Source organism: Ovis canadensis, chromosome 14 (genome assembly GCF_042477335.2).
Source record: "Ovis canadensis isolate MfBH-ARS-UI-01 breed Bighorn chromosome 14, ARS-UI_OviCan_v2, whole genome shotgun sequence".
NCBI lineage: Eukaryota > Metazoa > Chordata > Mammalia > Artiodactyla > Bovidae > Ovis > Ovis canadensis.
In genome coordinates, this window is record NC_091258.1 from 72444216 (window position 1) to 72466117 (window position 21902).

At 38.7% G+C, this 21902-nt stretch overlaps 2 protein-coding genes across 9 annotated transcripts in view; both read left to right on the forward strand.

Moving 5' to 3' along the window:
* Positions 1-12947, forward strand: part of LOC138419154 (zinc finger protein 665-like) — a 35517-nt gene extending 22570 nt beyond the window's left edge. For 2 of the 8 annotated variants that reach the window (XM_069551429.1, XM_069551428.1), the window contains exons 5-6: positions 7997-8189; positions 8809-12947. In XM_069551429.1, the coding sequence (XP_069407530.1) occupies positions 8159-8189; positions 8809-12308 (3531 nt within the window). In that variant the 5' untranslated portion in view covers positions 7997-8158 and the 3' untranslated portion in view covers positions 12309-12947. Of the gene's footprint in view, positions 1-6475 lie in introns of all 8 variants that reach the window. The other 6 variants (XM_069551423.1, XM_069551424.1, XM_069551427.1 and 3 more) reach the window with 5 other exon arrangements.
* The window catches only part of LOC138419166 (zinc finger protein 347-like), a 74823-nt gene that overhangs the window by 180 nt on the left and 52741 nt on the right, over positions 1-21902 (forward strand). The window lies entirely within an intron of this gene.

Genomic DNA, 21902 nt, shown 5'->3' on the forward strand with positions numbered 1-21902 from the left:
GTGACTGGGGCATGACACAGTTTCAAAAGGTTAAACTGACCCTCTTCAGATGCTGTGTCTGTTTCATGTCATATCTGAGGTTGTTGCAGAGCTTAATTATCTACAAAGCTCAGTAGCAAAAGTTAAAAAAAAAAAAAAAACCGAGTTCCTATTTTCTGCTTTTCAACTTTTGGCTCAGTGTTAAAAAATCCACAGCACTTTAGATTTCTTTCTTCTGATAACACTGAATATCTACTTGTTTGTTTTTACTTGCTTCTTTACATTTTTTTGGCTGTACCATTCTGCATGTGGGATCTGAGTTCCCTGACTAAGGATCAAACCTGCACCCCCTGCATTGGAAATGCAGAGTCTTAACCACTGGATCACCAGGGAAGTCCCAGAATTTCTGTTTCTGATCTGAATATTATCTCCACATTGGAGCCTGAGAAAAAGCTCTGGAGAGTGGGGAGTGATGTAAAAGTAACCAAAACTACAACATATAAAGAAAAACGAGTATCTCAAAAGGGCTGTTTTTTTCTGTTTAGGAGTGGGACAAGTTGGTGGATTGGATCCTCTGTGGTTGTTACTTAGGGATATATAAGAGTGGGTAGAGAGATCGTCTTTTTGATCCTAGATCCTACAAGGGGAGCATATGTGAGTCTCGCAGGCTCTTAACTTGCCATCTGTAGGTCGAGTGCATGGTCCCATCTCAAGATGCTGTAATTTCTAACCTTCATGTTGTATTATTTTTACTCTTGTGCTGCTCTACCCAGTCTGGGAATGTCAACTGTTCCTGATGTTCCATTCTGCTTCAGTTCAGTTCAGTCGCTCAGTCGTGTCCGACTCTCTTCGACCCCATGAATGGCAGCACTTTGTATCATTTTACCACGTCAATTTCTTTGAAATAAATTCCTGAGGGTCTGAAATTTTATCTGGTTTCCTTGCTGTGATAATCCACCCATGTTTAATTGGCAGCCTCTGGTGAGTCTCTGTGGAGTGGATTTAGTAGGTAACAGAAAACTGTGATGGAGACACTATTTCTAATGTTATTTTCTTGCTCTGTACAAGTCAGCACTTGAAGCTATCCAGTAGAGTGGTCAGTATGTTCTAGGATGATGAGAGAGAAAGTATCACGAGAGCCTGATACATCTTTCCAGGTTATTTTCTGGCTTTGGAAACTCTGTCAAGGGCACCATGACAGTGCTGTTGATGTGTATCAAGGACCATATATTTTAGCCTCTGTAAATGGTATGGGAATTTATCCCAGGACAGCTTTGTCCAAGTTCACATTCTCATATCTATGAGGTTGCTGCCATGTTTTGGTTGGTATAAATAGTGCTGCTAAAAACATTGGGGTGCATGTATCATTTTGAATTAGTTTTCTTCCTTTCTGGATATATGCCCAGGATTGGAATTGCTGGTTCATGTGATAGCTCTATTTTTAGTTCTTTATGGAACCTCCATGCTATTCTCCAAAGTGGAAGTACCAATTTATGTTCCTTCCAACAGTGTAGGAGGGTTCTCTTTTCTCCATACCCTCTCAAGCATTTATTGTTTGTAGACTTTTTGATGGTGGTCATTCTGATCAGTGTGAGGTGATACATTTTTGTGGTTTTGATTTGCATTTCTCTCATAAGTAGAGACGTCAAACATCTTTTCAGGTGAGTATTGGCCATCTGTTTGTCTCCTTTGGAGAAGTATCTGTTTTGATCTTCTGCCTAGTTTTTGATTGGGTTGTTTGTTTGTTTTGATATTAAGCTGTATGAACTGTTTGTATATTTTGGAAATAAATCCCTTATAGGTAGCATCATTTGCATGTATAGTCACCTAGTCCAAAAGTTGAATTTTTGTTCTTTTTTTGGTTTCCTGTGCTTTGCAAAAAGGTTTTAAATTTAATTAGGTCTCATTTGTTCGATTTTGCTTTTATTACCATGACTCTAAGAGATAGATTCAAAAAAATTTTGCTGACATTTATGTCAGTGTTTTGCATTTGTTTTCCACTATGAATTTTATAGTATCTGGTCTTGCATTTAGATGTTTAACACATTTTGAGTTTATTTTTGTGTATGGTATTAGAGAATGTTGTAATTTCATTCTTTTTCCTGTAACTATCCATTTATCCCATCACCATTTATTAAAGAGACTTCTTCATTCTATATTCTATCCTCTTTTGATATAGAATATTTAACTCTAAGTAAAGTGGTTTATTTCTGGGTTTTCTGTCCTGTTCTACTGATCTGTGTTTCTGTTTTGTGCCATCATCATACTACTTCCCTGGTGGCTCAGACGGTAAAGCCATCTGCCTACAACGCAGGAGACCCAGTTTCAGTCCCTGGGTCAGGAAGATCTGCTAGAGAAAGAAATGGCAACCCACTTCAGTATTTTTTCCTGGAAAATCCCATGGACAGAGGAACCTGGTAGTCTACAGTCGATGGGGTCACAAAGAGTTGGACACGACTGAGTGACTTCACTTTCACTTTGTTGACTGTCAGTTTGTAGTATAGTCTGAACTCAGGAAACATGATTCCTCCAGCTGTGTTCTTCTTTTTCAAGATCATTTTAGATATTAGGGTCTTTTTTATTTTGGTACAAATTAAGTTTTTCTTTGTTTTATGAAATATGTCATTGTTAATTTGATAAGGGTTGCACTGAATATGTAGATTGACTTGGATAGTATGGTCATTTTGATAGTGTTACTTCTTTCAATCCAAGAACATGGTATATGTTTGTGCCATCTGTTTGTGTCATCTTTGGTATCAGTCATCAGCATCTTATAGTTTTATGAGTACAGTTCTTTTGACTTTTTAGGTAGGTTTATTCCTTAGAATTGTATTCTTTTCTCTGAGATGGTGAATGGGATTGTTTCATTAATTTCACTTTCTGACATATCATTGTTAGTGTATAGAAATGCAGCAGTTTTCTATATATTTTGTATCCAGCAAGTTTACTCTGTTCATTGATGAGGTCTAGTAGTCATCTGGTGGCATCTTCGGGATTTTCTGTGTGTAGCATCATAGTGACAATTCTACTTCTTTTAAATTATTTTTTACCTTGAATTCCTTTTATTTCTTTTTCTTTTCTGATTGTTGTGGCTAGGACTTCCAAAAATATGTTGAATAAAAGTGGCAGTAGTGAACATTCTTGTCTTATTCATGTTGTTAAGGGAGTGCTTTCAGTTTTTCCCTGTTGAGTATGATGTTAGCTGTGTGTTTGACATATACAGTCTTAATTATGTTGAGGTAGGGTCCAGCTGTGCTGACTTTCTGAAGCGTTTTTATCATATATGGCACTTGAATTTTGTCAGAACCTTTTCTGCATCTATTGTGATCATATGGTTTTTAGTCTTCAGCTGTTACTGTGGTGTATCATAGTGATTAACTTGTGGATATTGAGAAATCTTGCATCCCTGCAATAAATCCCACTTGATCGTGGTATGATCCTTTTATGTATTAGTAACTGTTTGAATCTGCTCTTTTGAACTCAGGGAAGGTCTAGGAGAATAAAGCCTTTTTCTACAAAAAAGAGTTGGATGCCTCTGAAAGGCTTTTGTAACTGGGAAGGTCTTCCAGAGTCAGTGTCAATCCCTTGTTTCCTTTGATACTCCTAGATCTTGAGATGACCATGTGTGGAAGAAGAAATGAAATAAATGTCCAAAGGAGAGGTTAATCATACTTGGCAGAGGAACCCAGGTTTAGATAGCTTTTTCCTGGATTTTCCTTCTGATTTCTGCTAATAAGATTGTTACACAATATCCTGGAATATTGTGTATGTTTTTCTTGAATATAAGCATTCCATTGTAACTTACAAAATTCACAGTTGGATACATTACATTGTAAATAGTATAACAGGTATTCTCTTGCTTTTTCCATATATCACAGTCACTTTTAAAATCTCTCTTATTTCTGTCCTATACCCATAGTATAATGCCCATAAACTTGCTGAACCAGTTCTTTTCTTTTAAGGTCAGTATGTTAGTTTGCGCTCTCAGTTATTTTCACAGAGACATGGCAGTCACAGGCTAATATCTCACATAAACCTGTGTACCCTATGCTCCATGCAGGCCCTTTCTTAGTCCTGACCAGTCCTCACATAGTACCTTGATATGGATGGAAACATTGTTCTTACCTATCACATCCCTCCACCTTCTACATACTCTCACTTTAAAGATAATCTCTGATCATTTATTGAACACATTTCTCAGGACATGACCTAAATCACTCTGTGCATCCATGATGACTCACAACCCATTTCGGAATGGGGTGGTTGAATAATATTTTAACAGACTACTTCTGTCTTGTATCTTCCTTGATATTTTCTTTCTAAGTTCCTTATATATATATTTTTAAAATATTTTCTAGTCTATTCATTCGGTGGGTGGTCATGTTTAGAAATAAGTTTTTTCAGTCATCCCAGTAGGTTCAGAGTCATATCCTGGTTCTCTTACCACTTTGTGGCCCAATTGGGTGTGTCTCTTGCTCTGATTAGAGAAAAGCATGTTAGTTTGCTGTCAATAGTACATGTTTTATAGTAAATACTCAAAATAGATTTGTTTAAAAAAGGTAATATCTATACTGTATCATATTCTTTATGATATGACTTTATCTACATTATATATATATTTTAAATATAAATGTATTTACTTTCATTGGAGGTTAATTACTTTACAATATTGTATTGGTTTTGCCATACATCAACATGAGTCCACCACAGATATATACATGTTCCTCATCCTGAACACCACTCCCTCCTCCCTACCCATACCATCCCTCTGGGTCATCAAGTACACCAGGCCCAAGCATCCAGTATCATGCATCGAATCTGGACTGGCAATTCGTTTCATATATGATATTATACATTTTTCAATGCCATTCTCCCAAATCATCCCACCCTTTCCCTCTCCCACAGAGTCCAAAAGCCTGTTCTATACATCTGTGTCTGTTTTGCTGTCTCGCATACAGGGTTATCGTTACCATCTTTCTAACTTCCATGTATATGCGTTAGTATATTGTATTGGTGTTTTTCTTTCTGGCTTCCTTCACTCTGTATAATAGGCTTCAGTTTCATCCACCTCATTAGAATGATTCAAATGAATTCTTTTTAATGGCTGAGTAATACTCCGTTGTGTATATGTACCACAGCCTTCTTATCCATTCATCTGCTGATGACATCTAGGTTGCTTCCATGTCCTGGCTATTATAAACAGTGCTGCAATGAACATTGGGGTACACGTGTCTCTTTCAATTCTGGTTTCCTCGGTGTGTATGCCCAGCAGTGGGATTGCTGGGTCATAAGGCAGTTCAATTTCCAGTTTTTTAAGGAATCTCCACACTGTTCTCCATAGTGGCTGTACTAGTTTGCATTCCCACCAACAGTGTAAGAGTGTTCCCTTTTCTCCACACCCTCTCCAGCATTTATTGCTTTTAGACTTTTGGATCACAGCTATTCTCACTGGTGTGAAATGGTACCTCACTGTCGTTTTGATTTGCATTTCTCTGATAATGAGTAATGTTGAGGATCTTTTCATGTTTGTTAGCCATCTGTATGTCTTCTTTGGAGAAATGTCTATTTAGTTCTTTGGCCCATTTTTTGATTGGGTCGTTTATTTTTCCAGAATTAAGCTGCAGGAGTTGCTTGTATATTTTTGAGATTGGTTGTTTGTAAGTTGCTTCATTTGCTATTATTTTTTACCATTCTGAAGGCTGTCTTTTCACCTTACTTATAGTTTCCTTAGTTGTGTGGAAGCTTTTAAGTTTAAGTAGGTCCCATTTGTTTATTTTTGGTTTTATTTCCAATATTCTGGGAGGTGGATCATAGAGGATCCTGCTGTATGTCCTGATGTATGTCAGAGAGTGTTTTGCCTATGTTCTCCTCTAGAAGTTTTATAGTTTCTGGTCTTCTGTTTAGATCTTTAATCCATTTTGAGTTTATATTTGTGTATGGTGTTAGAAAGTGATCTAGTTTCTTTCTTTTACAAGTGGTAACCAGTTTTCATAGCACCACTTGTTAAAGAGATTGTCTTTAATCCATTGTATATTCTTGCCTCCTTTGTCAAAGATAAGGTGTCCATAGGTGCGTGGATTTATCTCTGGGGTTTCTATTTTGTTCCATTGATCTATATTTCTGTCTCTGTGCCAGTACCATACTGTCTTGTTGACTGTGGCTTTGTAGTAGAGCCTGAAGTCAGACAGGTTGATTCCTCCAGTTCCATTCTTCTTTCTCAAGATTGCTTTCGCTATTCGAGGTTTTTTGTATTTCCATACAGATTGTGAAATTATTTGTTCTAGCTCTACATTATATCTTCTTAAAAAATTTTATTTATTTTTTAATCGAAGGATAATGGCTTTTCTGAATTTTGTTTTCAGTCAAACCTCAACTACATTATATCTTGTATGTGTTTCACTTGCAACATTTTTCAGCAATATCGTATTTGACCCTAGTCAATAAATACACAAAGCTCTCACTTTTAATTTATTATATTTTCGTGCCATTAAATTAGGTAATAAACAATAGTGCATGGCTAGAGATTAGCCTTCCTTGGTGGCTCAGTGGTAAAGAATTCACCTGCTAATGCAGAAGATGCAGGTTTAATCCCTGAGTCAAGAAGATCCCATGGAGAAGGAAATGTCAACCCACTCCACTATTCTTGCCTGGGAAATCCCATGGACATTGGAGTCCGGTGCGCTACAGTCCACAGTGTCCCAAAGAGGCAAACACGACTGAGCGACTGAACAACAACAACATAGGTGGGGATTGCATTGTTTATTGGCTGTTAGAAAACCGGCGACTATTTTACATCTTAATTTATGTGTCATTTACAGATAATGGTCTTTTAGCATGTATTCTGCAATACAGCTGACACATACTACTTGTTAACATTGTAAAATGCCTTTTCTTTTTGGGTACGTAGTTTTACAGCGGATTTAAAAAGTACGTTGTTTCCAAAAAATTGTTTTAGTCATATTCTTCTTTTTCTCATTTGTTTTCAATTGTAAACAACCAATTATGAAGAGTTGATTATTAATTGGGTAAGCTTGGTTTTGGATTATTTACTGTTACAAAATATAATATATTGTTTAGAATTTATTTATGTACTGTAAGTTTGCAGAATACAGTGATAGTGTAATATTTTTCGTTTCAATTTGAGACAACTGTTGATTGATATGTTGCCAGGGACCAGCCCCGGTGGATCGAGGGTAATTCAAAGCGGGGACGGTGTGGCGAGAGAGATATATAGGTGCAGAGAGAGATAAGGAAAGATTTTGCAGTTAAGAGAATAGAGGAGAGAAAGAGGCTGTATTCCTTGGTTTACATAGAAAGCCAATAAAGCCTCAGTCAAGAGACTTTTACCATCTACGTAAGGCCACAGGCACCCACTTGAATAGCGGAGGGTCCCCCGCCTTGGGCTCCCTCTCGCGTGGGTGTTAGAAGCCCAGACAAATAAGTAGACACGGTGAGCCTCTATGCTCCAGACGGGAATCAGCCAGAAAATAGAGTAAGAAAGAAAAGAAGACATGGGGGAAGCCAGTCTTTCCAGGAACTGGTCCAAGAAACTGGTCCGTCCTTTTTTTTTTCCAGGAAAAGCTTTTATACTTTTAGTTTTACATAGATATCAGTGGATAATACCAAGTCTTGCAGGGTCAGTAACCCTGGCCCTTACTGAGACCAGGCTTTCTCTCTGCATACTTAGCTGTATACACAGGTCTTAGGTGATTTACATCATCTTCTGGCCAGGAGGCCAATTACCATTTTATACCCCTTTTCTGTTAAGGATCCATCAACCAGAAAACATTTGCCCTAACAGTGTTGTTCTTACTAAAGTCTGATGTCACTCTCAGAAAGCACTAATTAAGGTTACATTCTTACATAGCAAGGACACAACAATTTATAACGAGGAAAGAGGAGTACAGTGATTTATAACAAAGAGAAAATTCATTAACTCAAAAGTCTAGTATTGCTAACATCAAAACTACTATACTCTTTTTTCTACATCCCAATTACATTGATTAATATCCTCCAGGTGCCTAAAAGATAAAGGATATGGAGGCCTGGCAGCAGTCATTAACTCAACAATGAAAACCTACACCGACATAATTCTTAGCTCTTTAAAAAAGGCTCTGTATCTTTAAGATGTGTTAAACTTCGTGCCTCTCGTGGTTGGGGGGCTGTAAAAATCACATGCATGGTTGTAAAAGTCCGGACAGACCAGTCAGGTAAGTTAGACCAGTCAGGTAAGTTAGAAAGCTATTAGAGGGGTTTAATCCTAGACATTTTTTTACACCCAGGAGACTTATTGAGTGGAGCTCTAAGTTAATTCCTTTTAGAGGAAGGTGGTGGGGGACAGCCCCTGTTAATGTCAGAAGCATAAGTGAAAAGCATAATGCAGTATGGCAGGCAGACTCTGGTTTTTGTGGGTAAATGCTTGAGAAAATCCAGCGAGGCTCCCTTAAGGCTGGACTTGCCTTTGCCTCTCGGACCCCTTAACCTCATGACCTTTGCCACAGCAGAACTCCTCGTGCTGGCTCCCAGCAATATGTTCCTATTGGTCCTGGTAGAAAAACACTTTGTTCTTGAGAGTTGGCATAAGATTGTCCAATGTGAGTGTGTTTGTCATATGGTTTTTAAAACTAGGCTACCGTAATGGTGAATTTATGTTATGCTTTCTTAAGTTAAGGGTTCTATTCCTTTAATGTTTCTAAACACTTAAGGTGGTCATTGTGGTGTTTCATAACTTGATGTAAGTATTACTTTTGGTGTAATATATATTCAACATGAAACATTTATTTTTGAATTGTTGTGAGCAGAATACCTATGATTCTTTTCATCTTGTAGATATCTCTCCTACACATGTGATCAAGCATTTACAACCCACAGCGAACAATGATAAACCAGAAACATTCCAAACATTGATGCTGGGAAGACCTGAAAGCTGTGAAATCAAACATGTTCATCTTTGGGAAAGTCAGGAGAACATGTGTGACTTTGAGTGTCAGGGGAGAGATGACAAAATAAATTATAAAGGCTCACCTGTAAGCCTTAATGGAAATGTGCCTGATGGAAGAGATTCGCATGATAGAAAGGATGGAGGCATGAAGCCCTTTGGAAAGAGGTTTGGATTTAACTTTCAGAATAAACTGCAGGTATTTCAAACTGGTGGAATAATTTCTGAATATAATGAAGTTAAGAGTTCTGTCAACAACAGTTTCTCATTTTCACCAGTTCAAAGAATTCCTCCTTGTGTTCAAACCAGTGTTTCTAATATATATGGGAATGATTTTATGAATCCTTCAGGAATAACACAAGATGTCAAAGCACAGAGGGAAAAACCTTACAAATGTGATGAGTGTGGCAAGGCCTTTCATATAAAGTCAATCCTTTTAAATCATCAGGCAGTTCATACTAGAGGGAAACCTTACAAATGTGAGCGAGGCAAGGCCTTTACTCACAGCTCACACCTCAGGAGATATAAGAAAATTCATACAGGAAAGAAATTATTTAAATGTGATATATGTGACAAAGTCTTCAGCAAAAATTCAAACCTTGCTGGTTATCAGAAGGTTCATACTGGAGAGAAACCTTACAAATGTGATGAGTGTGACAAGGCCTTTTGTGTAAAGTTAACCCTTTTAAGCCATCAGACAGTCCATACTGGTGAGAAACCTTACAAATGTGATGAGTGTGGCAAGGCCTTTCGTGTAAAGTCAACCCTTTTAAGTCATCAGACTGTTCATTCTGGAGAGAAACCCTACAAATGTGATGAGTGTGGTAAGGCCTTTCGTGTAAAGTCAACCCTTTTAATTCATCAGACAATTCATACTGGAGAGAAACCTTACAAATGTGATGAATGTGGCAAGGCCTTTCGTGTAAAGTCAAGCCTTTTAAGTCATCAGACAGTTCATACTGGAGAGAAACGTTACAAATGTGATGAGTGTGGCATGGCCTTTCGTGTAAAGTCAAGCCTTTTAAGTCATCAGACAGTTCATACTGGAGAAAAACCTTACAAATGTGATGAATGTGGCATGGCCTTTCGTGTAAAGTTAACCCTTTTAAGTCATCAGACAGTTCATACTGGAGAGAAACCTTACAAATGTGATGAGTGTGGCAAGGCCTTTCGTGTAAAGTCAACCCTTTTAAGTCATCAGACAATTCATACTGGAGAGAAACCTTACAAATGTGATGAGTGTGGCAAGGCCTTTCGTGTAAAGTCAACCCTTTTAATTCATCAGAGAATTCATAGTGGAGAGAAACCTTACAAATGTGATGAGTGTGGCATAGCCTTTCGTGTAAAGTCAAGCCTTTTAAGTCATCAGACAGTTCATACTGGAGAAAAACCTTACAAATGTGATGAGTGTGGCATGGCCTTTCATGTAAAGTTAACCCTTTTAAGTCATCAGACAGTTCATACTGGAGAGAAACCTTACAAATGTGACGAGTGTGGCAAGGCCTTTTGTCTAAAGTCAACCCTTTTAAGGCATCAGACAGTTCATACTGGAGAAAAACCTTACAAATGTGATGAGTGTTTCAAGGCCTTTCGTCTGAAGTCAAGCCTTTTAAGTCATCGGACAGTTCATACTGGAGAGAAACCTTACAAATGTGATGAGTGTGGCATGGCCTTTCGTGTAAAGTCAACTCTTTTAAGGCATAAGACAGTTCATACTGGAGAGAAACCTTACAAATGTGATAAGTGTGGCACGGCCTTTTGTGATAAGTCAACCCTTTTAAGGCATCAGACAGTTCATACTGGAGAGAAACCTTACAAATGTGATGAGTGTGGCATGGCCTTTCATGTAAAGTCAACCTTTTTAAGACATCAGACATTTCATACTGGAGAAAAACCTTACAAATGTGATGAGTGTGGCATGGCCTTTTGTGTAAAGTTAACCCTTTTAAGTCATCAGACAGTTCATACTGGAGAGAAACCTTACAAATGTGATGCATGTGGCAAGGGCTTTTGTGTAAAGTCAAGCCTTTTAAGTCATCAGACAGTTCATACTGGAGAGAAACCTTACAAATGTGACGAGTGTGGCAAGGCCTTTCGTCTAAAGTCAAGCCTTTTAAGTCATCAGACAATTCATACTGGAGAGAAACGTTACAGATGTGATGAGTGTGGCAAGGCCTTTCGTGTAAAGTCAAACCTTTTAAGTCATCAGACAGTTCATACTGGAGAGAAACCTTACAAATGTGATGAGTGTGGCAAGGCCTTTGCTGCCAGCTCATGCCTCAGGAGACATAAGAAAAGTCATACAGGAAAGAAATTATTTAAATGTGACATATGTGACAAAGTCTTCAGCCGAAATTCAACCCTTTTAAGTCATCAGACAGTTCATACTGGAGAAAAACCTTACAAATGTGATGAGTGTGGCAAGGCCTTTGCTCACAGCTCATACCTCAGGAAACATAAGAAAAGTCATACAGGAAAGAAATTATTTAAATGTGATATATGTGACAAAGTCTTTAGCCAAAATTCAACCCTTTTAAGGAATCAGACAGTTCATACTGGAGAGAAACCTTGTGATGAGTGTGGCAAGGCCTTTACTGACAGCTCATACCTCAGGAGACCTAAGAACATTCATAGAGGAAAGAAATTATTTAAATGTGATATATGTGACAAAGTCTTCAGCCGAAATTCAAGGCTTGCTCGACATCAGACAGTTCATACTGGAGAAAAACCTTACAAATGTGATGAGTGTGGCATGGCCTTTCGTCTAAAGTCAACCCTTTTAAGGCATCAGACAGTTCATACTGGTGAGAAACCTTATAAATGTGATAAGTGTGGCAAGGGCTTTCGTGAAAAGTCAACCCTTTTAAGTCATCAGACGGTTCATACTGGAGAGAAACCTTACAAATGTGATGAGTGTGGCAAGGCCTTTCGTCTAAAGTCAACCCTTTTAAGGCATCAGACAGTTCATACTGGAGAGAAAACTTACAAATGTGATGAATGTGCCAGGGCCTTTCGTCTAAAGTCAACCCTTTTAAGGCATCAGACAGTTCATACTGGAGAGAAACCTTACAAATGTGATGAGTGTGCCAAGGCCTTTCGTCTAAAGTCAACCCTTTTAAGGCATCAGACAGTTCATACTGGTGAGAAACCTTACAAGTGTGATAAATGTGGAAAAGTCTTCGGTCAAAAATCACATCTTCAACTTCACTGGAGAATTCATACTGGAGAGAGCCCTTTCAGATGTAATGAGTGTGGCAAGTTCTTCAGTCAAAATGCGAACCTTAAAAAACATCAGAAAATACATATAGAGAAAGCTTTCAAATGTTTTGAGTGTGGAAAATCCTTTATTCAGGTCTCAGCACTCACTAAACATCAGAAAATCCATACATGAGGGAAACTCATGTGAATGTGGTATATGGTAGAAGTCTTCAAATGTCAAAGTTCAAAATTCACACACTACTGTTGCTCAGAGAATACATCCTCCTGAGAAACTATACAAATATCGTGAGTGTGGCAACATCTTAGGCTTCATGAGAAAATTTATACTGGATAGAAGCCTGATATATATGTATTTATTAGTCAGGTCTTTAGAACATGAATTCATTCTAGAAAGATTGCTCACCAATTTCACAAATGTTAAAAAAACAAAAAGAAAAAAGAAAACCCCTATCCTCTCATCTCACCAGTAGCATCAGACTATTTATCCTGGAGAAAGCACACAGCAGTGTAATGTTTGTGGCAAGGATCTTACCCAAAAGTCACAAGATAGGAACATAGTGGGGCCATACTTCCCAGACTCAGTGGTTGTGGCAAATCCTTTACCTTTTTCACTCTATGCATTCTCTGATGACTTTAGTTCAGGTACTCAGCAACTGCAGTAAGTCCATATTTGAAGAGAAGCTATAGAGATCTTTTCGTGTAAAAGAAACCCGAATTCTACCTCAGCAAATACGATTCTTTGGGACAGTAGTCCGCCATCTTTTTGGTGTCCTGGCTTTCTGAATAAAGTCACTATTCTTTTCCCAACAAATAGTCTCTCAGTTTATTGGCCTGTTGTGTGGTGAGCTCTCAGAGCTTGGCTTTGGTAATACATTGATCAAATGCATTTGCTACATGTGTTTCACGATGGTCTCTGGAAAGGAATCAATGAGATGAAGGGACTGACTTCATTAGATACAATTCATTCATATCCATGTTCCCTGGACAAACACACAGTCTGAATTACAAAATTCAATAGTGTGTGTGAATTAGCAACAGGGAGGGGAGAAAATAATGTAAAGCTAGGACATGACTCATCATGGTCAGTAGGATCACGAAGCCCTTCCGTACATAGTCCAGCCTGTTATAAAACATAATGTTCTACCAACTGACGAACAGAGTCGGCAAGATGTTAAAAGGCCTGAGCTTTGCATAGGAGGAGAGGGACAGTTACCAGGGACTGATGGTGTGCTAGGAACAATGCATAGAAATAGGGTCATGTTCTCCATTGGATAGAAATATCTGTTGTATCCATGATTAAAGAAGAGTTACTCTTATTTGTGGAAATTGAAGACAGAGCTGTCATGGTCTTCGTAGACCGGGACCTGAGGAATGGAGTCAACGAGAAGAAGGAAGCAGGGGACCCAAGTCTCGAGTGGAACAGAGGTGCTTTATTTGCAAAAACGCATGTTTATATATCTTTATACAAGGCAGCTTTAGGCAGTAAAATCATTGAGAAAAAAGAAAGCGAAGCAAATAACAGTCTTGAAATTGCCAGAAAACATTCCATATCCTGAGGAAGAGGGGCATAACTGAATAGATTACCTTCAAGTAAAAGGTCACTGAAGGGAGTCACTGAAGGGAATCCAAGCAGATGCTCTTTCTCATGACCTCAGTCCTGAGAACTTCATGCAGCTCTGCTCATTCCTGTTTTCCAGGAACTGATAAAGAATAGAGTCCTTGAGAATCGGCACACAAAAGAAGAAAATGTCATGTTGGATCCTTCAAAGTTGGATATCCCCTGACAGTTCCCCCCTTTTTACTTTTTCATAATTGGGGATGACTGTAGACACTTTTGTGAAAAAGGCCCTGAGCAAGTGAGTTTGTTTAGTTTGAACAATTTTAGTTGAAAGGCATTGGTATGTTACAGTTATCACCAGGATAACTATCAGCATTATAGTTCCAGATCGAATACTATGTGTAATGCCTTGAAACCATCTTCGAGGGTCTAGCCCAGATAATTGATCAGCTTAGCTCTTCAGTTATGGTTTCCAAATTGTTGGAAGAGGGTATACTCTTATAGAAGGTTTCAAGGATTTCCTTTTGCAACAATTGTACATTTAAGGAAGCATTATTATGCACATCTTGCAAATGAAATTTGATTTTTTCCCAATTGTAAGCACTGAACCGAAAAGGAGTGATACAAAATTGAGTAGAATTCCAATCACAATTTAATAATACTTGTTTTTGTAAATCTATTAATTGATCTCCAACCCATTGGATGGCTGTTTTTTGATTCCTGAATTTTATTTTGAACTGTTTCATCTTTCTGACCCTGAGTGACCCATATAGTATGAGCATCTTTAGTCCAATTTTGAATAAAGTTTCGTGTTTGAATTGAAGTTTGTAAACAGTGTGTGACAGCGGCAGTGGTGCAAATGGCTGTTAACCCCAAAATGCCAAGAATCAAGCATCTAATTAATCACTTAGATCGTCAGAGTAATTTCGTGAGTAACTGGGAGGTAAATCTTGCCATGGGATCCTCTTTCCAGGGTCATTGGAGGTCTGCTGGCAACCACAGACTATGTCGAGATCAAAGAATCAAAAGGGATTCGTTTTTTTAGAGAAATAGAGGAATTAAGACAAGTATACAATTTGTAATCGATACAAGTCACAGAACATAAAGTCTTATTAAATTGTAAGTTTCCTATGGCAAAGACAAAAGGAAGGGGAACGCAAGCTTGTATAAAATATGAGTGATTATAATGGAAGGAATAGTTATGACTATGACTGGTCCCTGTGAAATATCCAGTCCAAGCTCCAAGTTTTCATATTTGTAGCAAGTTTCCAGATGTCCCATTGTTCAGGCCCAGTTTGCCTATTGAGGACAGTTTGAGGGCAAGGAGGTGCCATTCCACCATCAAGCCAGCCAAGGAGTCCTTTGTCATGGAAGTGTTCCATTGAGCTGTTGGTAATCTTCCATGTTACTTGAGTAACATAATCACACATAGTACTGTTAATATTATCTGAGAGGTTAGATAACCACATACCATAGGGTTCCCAATCAACAATGGTGTATTTGGCCACAAACATGAATTTCCATGATTTGGCTTGACATCTATCTCAATAAACAGGAGTATATTTAAAATCCTTACACGTAAACCTCTTACATTCCAAGTTTTGTCCTTGTCCTAGAGTTTTGGTAGTATTGACATGGTTCTCATAAAAGGACAGGGTAGTTAACAGTCTAAACAATGTGTGGAAGTTCTTTTTTGGAGACTGGATGAAAACCCACGTTTGTCGACTAACATTAATACATGATTCTGCTGGGCCCATGCATAAAGGAAGGATTTTATAGCCTAGAGGAATGTTAATCTTCCTTCATCCTCAGGATGAGAGGGCCCCTCCAAGCTCCAAGGAGGAGGCATATGTACTGAGTCATTAGTGGATACAGCTGGTCCTATATCTGTCCATTCTACAACCTGCAATAAAGGGGGGTTAGGTATATAAGCCAATAAGTGTGATTAATCAAGTCAGCCTGAGTGGGGGAAGCAAAAGCAAGCATAGCGACAAAAATATTTTTAGGATTCTGAGGCATTCTCTGTTGAGAAACCAGATTTCCAGCTTGATTGGTAAGGGTATTTATCTGTCCCCAAGTGGGGAAATCATAAGGTCAATGACCTCGAGTGCAGTGTCTCTTGGAAATTTTCAAGTCGCCATGGCTTGTACTGGAAACTCCTCCTCTTGGGGATTTCACTGTTTCTTCTGTATCTTGAATGCTGGTGGCTCCCCTGGAGCGGATCTTCCAAAGAGGGAGCCAACTCATTCGTTGGGTCCATCTGGAAAAATCCAAGCATACCCCTTTCCCTGTAATATTAATTTTCCAGATTTGCATTGTTTAGTCAACCCGCCTTAATACCAAATGGGCAGAGGAAGGGAAGTATCCTTCAATGCCTCAAAATGTGTTTCTGCTTTGTCAAAGTATCCCCTTGTGGCAAGTTTAAAAATTTTAAGCAAATAAAGCTGTATTAACAGTAGTTATGGGATTAAAGAGTATATTGCGTTGGAATCTGTTGGAGTCCTTTAATGGACTGGAACCTGATAAGAAAGTGAAAGAGAGAAAGAGAGAAAGACACGGGCATGCAAGCTCTGATGGAGCAAAGGTGCTTTAATGATCTGTCTGTGAGTATATATAGGCTGTTGTACACGAAATTTCTTTCAATAAAAATCAGAAAACCAAATGGACAGCAACCATTACCAAGGGAACAAGGGATTAATAATGGTCACAGGGTCAGGAGACGGTCCATATCTCAAAAAAGAGGATCAAGACTAAGCACTTGTGTCCTAAGGAGAATGTTTACTGAAGGCGTTTCAAGCCTGTCTTACTCTGTGACCTCAGTCCTGGGAGCGGTTTGCTGTTCCACTGGTTTCTGACAACAGAAACTGATAAGGAACAGAGGATTTATGAGGAACAGCACGTTGGAATCCTCCTGTTAAACATTCCCTGACAGTTCCCACTTATTTGTAAAAAGGGTTCTGACCATTTGAGTTTGTTTAGTTCTAACAATTTTGCATGAAGGCAACGGTGAACAACAAATATAATTGTCAAGACAATCACCAAAATTACAGTTCCAGACCCAGGGCTGTGAGTAATGCTTTGAAACCATCTACGTGGGTCTAACCCAGATAATTGATCAGCTGGTTGTTCCAAATTAGTGGAAGAGGGCAGATTTTTAGAAAAGATTTCAAAGATTTCTTTTCGTAATAATTGTACATTCAGAGAGGCATTATCATGTATGCTTTATAAATGAAATTTGATTTGTTCCCAGTTGTAGGTACTATCATTGAATTGAACAGGTGTAATACAAAATTGAGTACAATTCCAATCACATTTTAGCATCACCTGTTTTTGTACATCTATTAATTGATCTCCAACCCATTTGATGACTGATTTTAGTTCCTGTATTTCATCTTGAATATGCTCATCTATCTGAGCCTGAGTGGCCCACATAGTATAAGCATCTTTAGTCCAATTTTGGATAAAATCATGTGTTTGAATTGAGGTTTGTAAAGCAGTGCCAGTGACGGCAGCAGTGGTGCAAATAGCTATTAATCCCCAAATGCCAAGAATCAGCCATCCCTTGAATCGTCTAGATCACTGGAGCAGTTTAGTAAGTAACCGGGAAGCAAGTCCAGCTATGGGGCCTTTTTCCCAGGGCCGCTGGAGATTTATTGGTACCCCCAGACTACGTCGAGATTGAAGAATCAAAAGAGATTCATTTCTTAAGGAAACAGTTAAGTACATAATTTACAATTTATACAAGTTACAGAACGTAAAGTCTTATTGAATTGTAAACTTCCTATAGCAAGAACAAAAGGAAGGGGAACACAAGCTTGTATGAAATATGATTGAGTATAACGAAAGAAATAGTTTCTGTAACTAGGATTAGTCCCTGTGAAATGTCCAGTCCAAGTCCTAAGTCTTCGGTGCTGGGTGCTCGCAGCAAGATTCCAGGTGTCCCATTGTTCAGGCCCAATCTGGTTATCGAGGACTATTCGAGAACGAGGTGGGTGCCATTCCACCGTCAAACCACCCAAGAAGTCCTTTGTCATGGTAATTTTGCATTATAGTGTTACTAACCTTCTATGCTACTTGAGAAGCATAATCACACGCAGTGCTGTTAATATCATCTGAGCAGTTAGATAACCACATACCATGGGGTCCCCAATCGACAATTGTATGATTAGCCACAAACATCAATTTTCCTGATTTGGCCTGATGCTTGTCCCAACGAACTGGTGTATATTTAAAGTTCTTATTAGTAAACGCTTTGCATAGTGTTCTTTGTTCTTTCCCTGACTCTCCCTAACGTTTCAGTAGTATAAACATGGTTCACGGACAAAGAAAGGGCAGTAAATAATGTAAGCAACATATGAAAGTCCTCTTTTGGAGGCCAAGTTTGTCTGCTAACATTTATGCATAATTGTGCTGGGCCCATACACAAAGGAAGGACTTCATAACCTAGAGAGATATTAGTTTCCCTTCTTCAGGGTGTGAGGGCCCTTTAAGGCCCCAGAGAGAAAGCATATGTATGGAGTCATTGGTTAATACTATTGGTCCTTTCTCTGTCCATTCTACAACCTGAAGTAAAGGGGGTTTGGGTATGTGAGCCCAGTGTGATTGATTAGTTCAGCTTGAGTGGGGGGGAGGTGCAAGCAAGCAAAGCAAGTAGGGCAACAAAAATATTTTCAGGACTCCGAAGCATTCTCTATTGAAAAAGTGGATTTTCAGCTTGATTAGTAAGGGTTTTTATTTGTTCCCCAAGACCAGAGATCCTAAGGTTGATGCCGTCAAGGGCTGTGCTTTCTGGAGATCTTTAGAGCCACCATGGCCTGTATTGAAATATCTTCCTCCTGGGGTTTTTGTTGTCTTGTTTCTATGTTGAAGGCCGGGGGCCCCCTTAGGTCGGATCTTCCAAAGAGGAAGCCGTGTGAGCTCATTGGATCCATGTGGGGAAATACAAGCATACCCTTCTTTCTATAACATTAATTTCCCAGATTTCCTTTGTTTATTCAACCTGTCTTGGTACCAAATGGGCAGAGGAAGAGAAGAGTCCTTCAATTCCTCGAAATGTTTTTCTGCTCGTGTCAAGATATCTCCTTGCAGTAAGTTTTTAAAATGCTGGGGTCCAGCCCCGGTGGATCCAGGGTAATTCGAAGGGGAGATGGAATCAGCGTTCTAGGAAAAAACTTATTTAATTACAGATATATAGAGAGATTAGAAACGGATAGTGTAGTAGAAAATTTAGTGGCGAAAAAGAGGCTGAATAATTTAGCCAGAAAAACAGAGAACAAGAAAGAACAACACAGGGGAATCAGTCTTTCCAGAAACTGATCCGTTTTCTTTATTTTCAGGTTTGGTTATATACCTTTTGTTACACATAGAGACAAATGGAAATTTTTAAAGTCACACGGGGTCAGCAGTCCTGACCTTTATCAAGATCAGGTGCTTCATATAAATGTATAAAAAAAGGTCTTAGGGGTTTTACATCATCTTCTGGCCATGAGGCCTACTTACATTTTATGATCCTTTCTTTCTGATCACCAAAAAACTGATTTTTTCCAAGGGTGTTTTTTCTTAAACCAGGCACCACCCCCCAAATAAAGTTGCATTCCTACAGGGTGAGGGTGTAGTGAGTTACAATCAAGAAAGGAATTTATTTAACCTAAGGTTAACATGATTAATCTTAAAGGTTTATACTTATTTCTCCTATATACTAGTTATATTCATTATAAGGACAGGGAATATGGAGATTTAGCAACAAACAGCCCAACAAATGAAAACCCTTCACCAATGTTTTTTTCTGTTTCCTGAGTTCTACCAATTTGTTTATGGCTGGAGTCCCAGATAGAGTGGGCTGTGTATCCCAAGGACATGATAAAAGTTAACTTTAGGTTTCTTCTTAGGCCTGTTTTTGCTTCCCAGGCAGAATTGGAGCTCCAAAAAAGTATTTTAACAAGTTAACATTTTCCTACCTGCACATGTAAGAAGAACCGGTTTTGCAATTTCAAAAAAGATTTTATTTGAATCAGTTTTTTTCTGGAGTCTAAAGAATGAATATCATGGCCATTCAGTGTCAAAAATATCACTTCTTTTTGTAGTTACAGTATATTATTAATGATATATGCATGAGGGAATTGCTGTCACATTGGATGTAAAGCCTTGACCACAAAAATTTGACAAATAGTAGGACTGTTAAGTATACGTTGAGGTAACACAGTCTATTGAAATCTTTTATGAGGCCCGATGTGATTAGGAAAAGGGAGAGAGAAAGAGCATCTCAGTCTAAAGGGTGTAAAGGTATATTTAAAAATCAGTCTTGTAAATCAGTAATAATAATGTGCCAATTTTGAGGAATAGTAGTAGGGGATGGGATGCCTGGTTGTAGTGCACCCATGGGTTTCATAGATGCATTAACTTTTCTAAGGTCTGTTAAGAGATGTCATTTGTTAGAGTTCTTTCTTATAACAAAAATAGGAGAGTTCCAAGGAGAGTAAGATTCCTCAATATGTTTTGATTCTAATTGTCTGTCTATAAGTTCTTTAGTAGCCTGTAATTTTTCTTTCGTAAGGGGCCATTGTTCTGTGCAAATAGGCTCGTCACTCTTCCAAGTTATTTTAATCATTGCTTGTTTGTTAAATGAGCAGTGACCCCTAGGAAAAACGTGGAATGTATATCTGAGTTTGCCATTTCATAAGTAAGTCCCTTCCTATTAGATTAACGGGGTGCATCTATCACATAAGGTCTTAATGTTGCAGGCTGGCCTTTTGGTCCTTCATATGGGTAGATTTGAATATTTTGATAAATTTCTTGTACTTTGGTTTGAGAAATTCCTGAAATTTGGCAAGAGATTTTTTTGTATAGGCCAGGTTTGGGGCCATAAGTGTTTGGAAATAATAATAATATCAGATCCAGTGCCGAGGAGACCAAAAAATCTTGTACCATTAATTTTGATATTTATATGTGGCCAGGCATATTGAGATACCAATGATGTGCATAAGGATTATTTTTGATCTGCCGAATCTGCTTGTCTGTATGTTATTAGAGGAGTTAATAGAAATGTAAGGCAAAAGAAGTAATTGAGCAATTTTGTCCCCCTTTTTGAATTGCCAAAGAATCTGAGATGACATCAGCATTTAAATCTCTCCTTTATAATCTGAGTCAATCACTCCAGGGTGAACAGTAATTCCTTTAGATGTCAAAGTAGATTGGCCAAGTAAAAGACCAAAGTTTTGTGGGGGCAGGGGTCCAAAAAGTCCGGTAGGTACTCTGGAAGGGACTGCTTGAGGGTAAAGGGAAAAATCATTCAGGGGTGGTATATTGACGGCAATACTGCTGGATGTTGAGGGTTTGAGGAAAAAGAAGTCCCCCTGGTTTTTGTTGTAGGGGACCTGGGTGGGGGGTGGGGTGGGGTGGGGGGGACTCTTTGGAGTTTCCTAGAATAGGTTTTCCTTCAATATCAAATTTAGATTTACAGTCTTTGTCCCAATGCATTCCTCTATGGCAGCAAGAGCAGATTCTTTGAAGTTTTTCATTAGCCTTCTTAGGGCAGTCTGGAGAAGGGAATGGCAAACCACTTCAGTATTATTGCCTTCAGAACCCCATAAACAGTATGAAAAGGCAAAATGATAGGATAACCAAAAGAGGAACTACCCAGGTCAGTAGCTACCCAATATTCTACTGGAGATCAGTGGAGAAATAACTCCAAAAAGAATGAAGGGATGGAGCCAAAGCAAAAACAATGCCCAGTTGTGGATGTGACTGGTGACAGAAGCAAGGTCCGATGCTGTAAAGAGCAATATTGCATAGGAACCTGGAATGCCAGGTCCATGAATCAAGACAAATTGGAAGTGGTCAAACAAGAGATGGCAAGAGTGAACGTCAACATTCTAGGAATCAGCAAACTAAAATGGACTGGAATGGGTGAATTTAACTCAGATGACCATTATATCTACTCCTGCAGGCAGGAATCCCTCAGAAGAAATGGAGTAGCCATCATGGTCAACAAAAGAGTCCAAAATGCACTACTTGGATGCAGTCTCAATAACGACAGAATGATCTCTGTTCATCTCCAAGGCAAACCATTCAATATCACAGTTATCCAAGTCTATGCCCCAACCAGTAATGCTGAAGAAGCTGAAGTTGAATGGTTCTATGAAGACCTACAAGACCTTTTAGCACTAACACCCAAAAAAGATGTCATTTTCATTACAGGGGACTGGAATG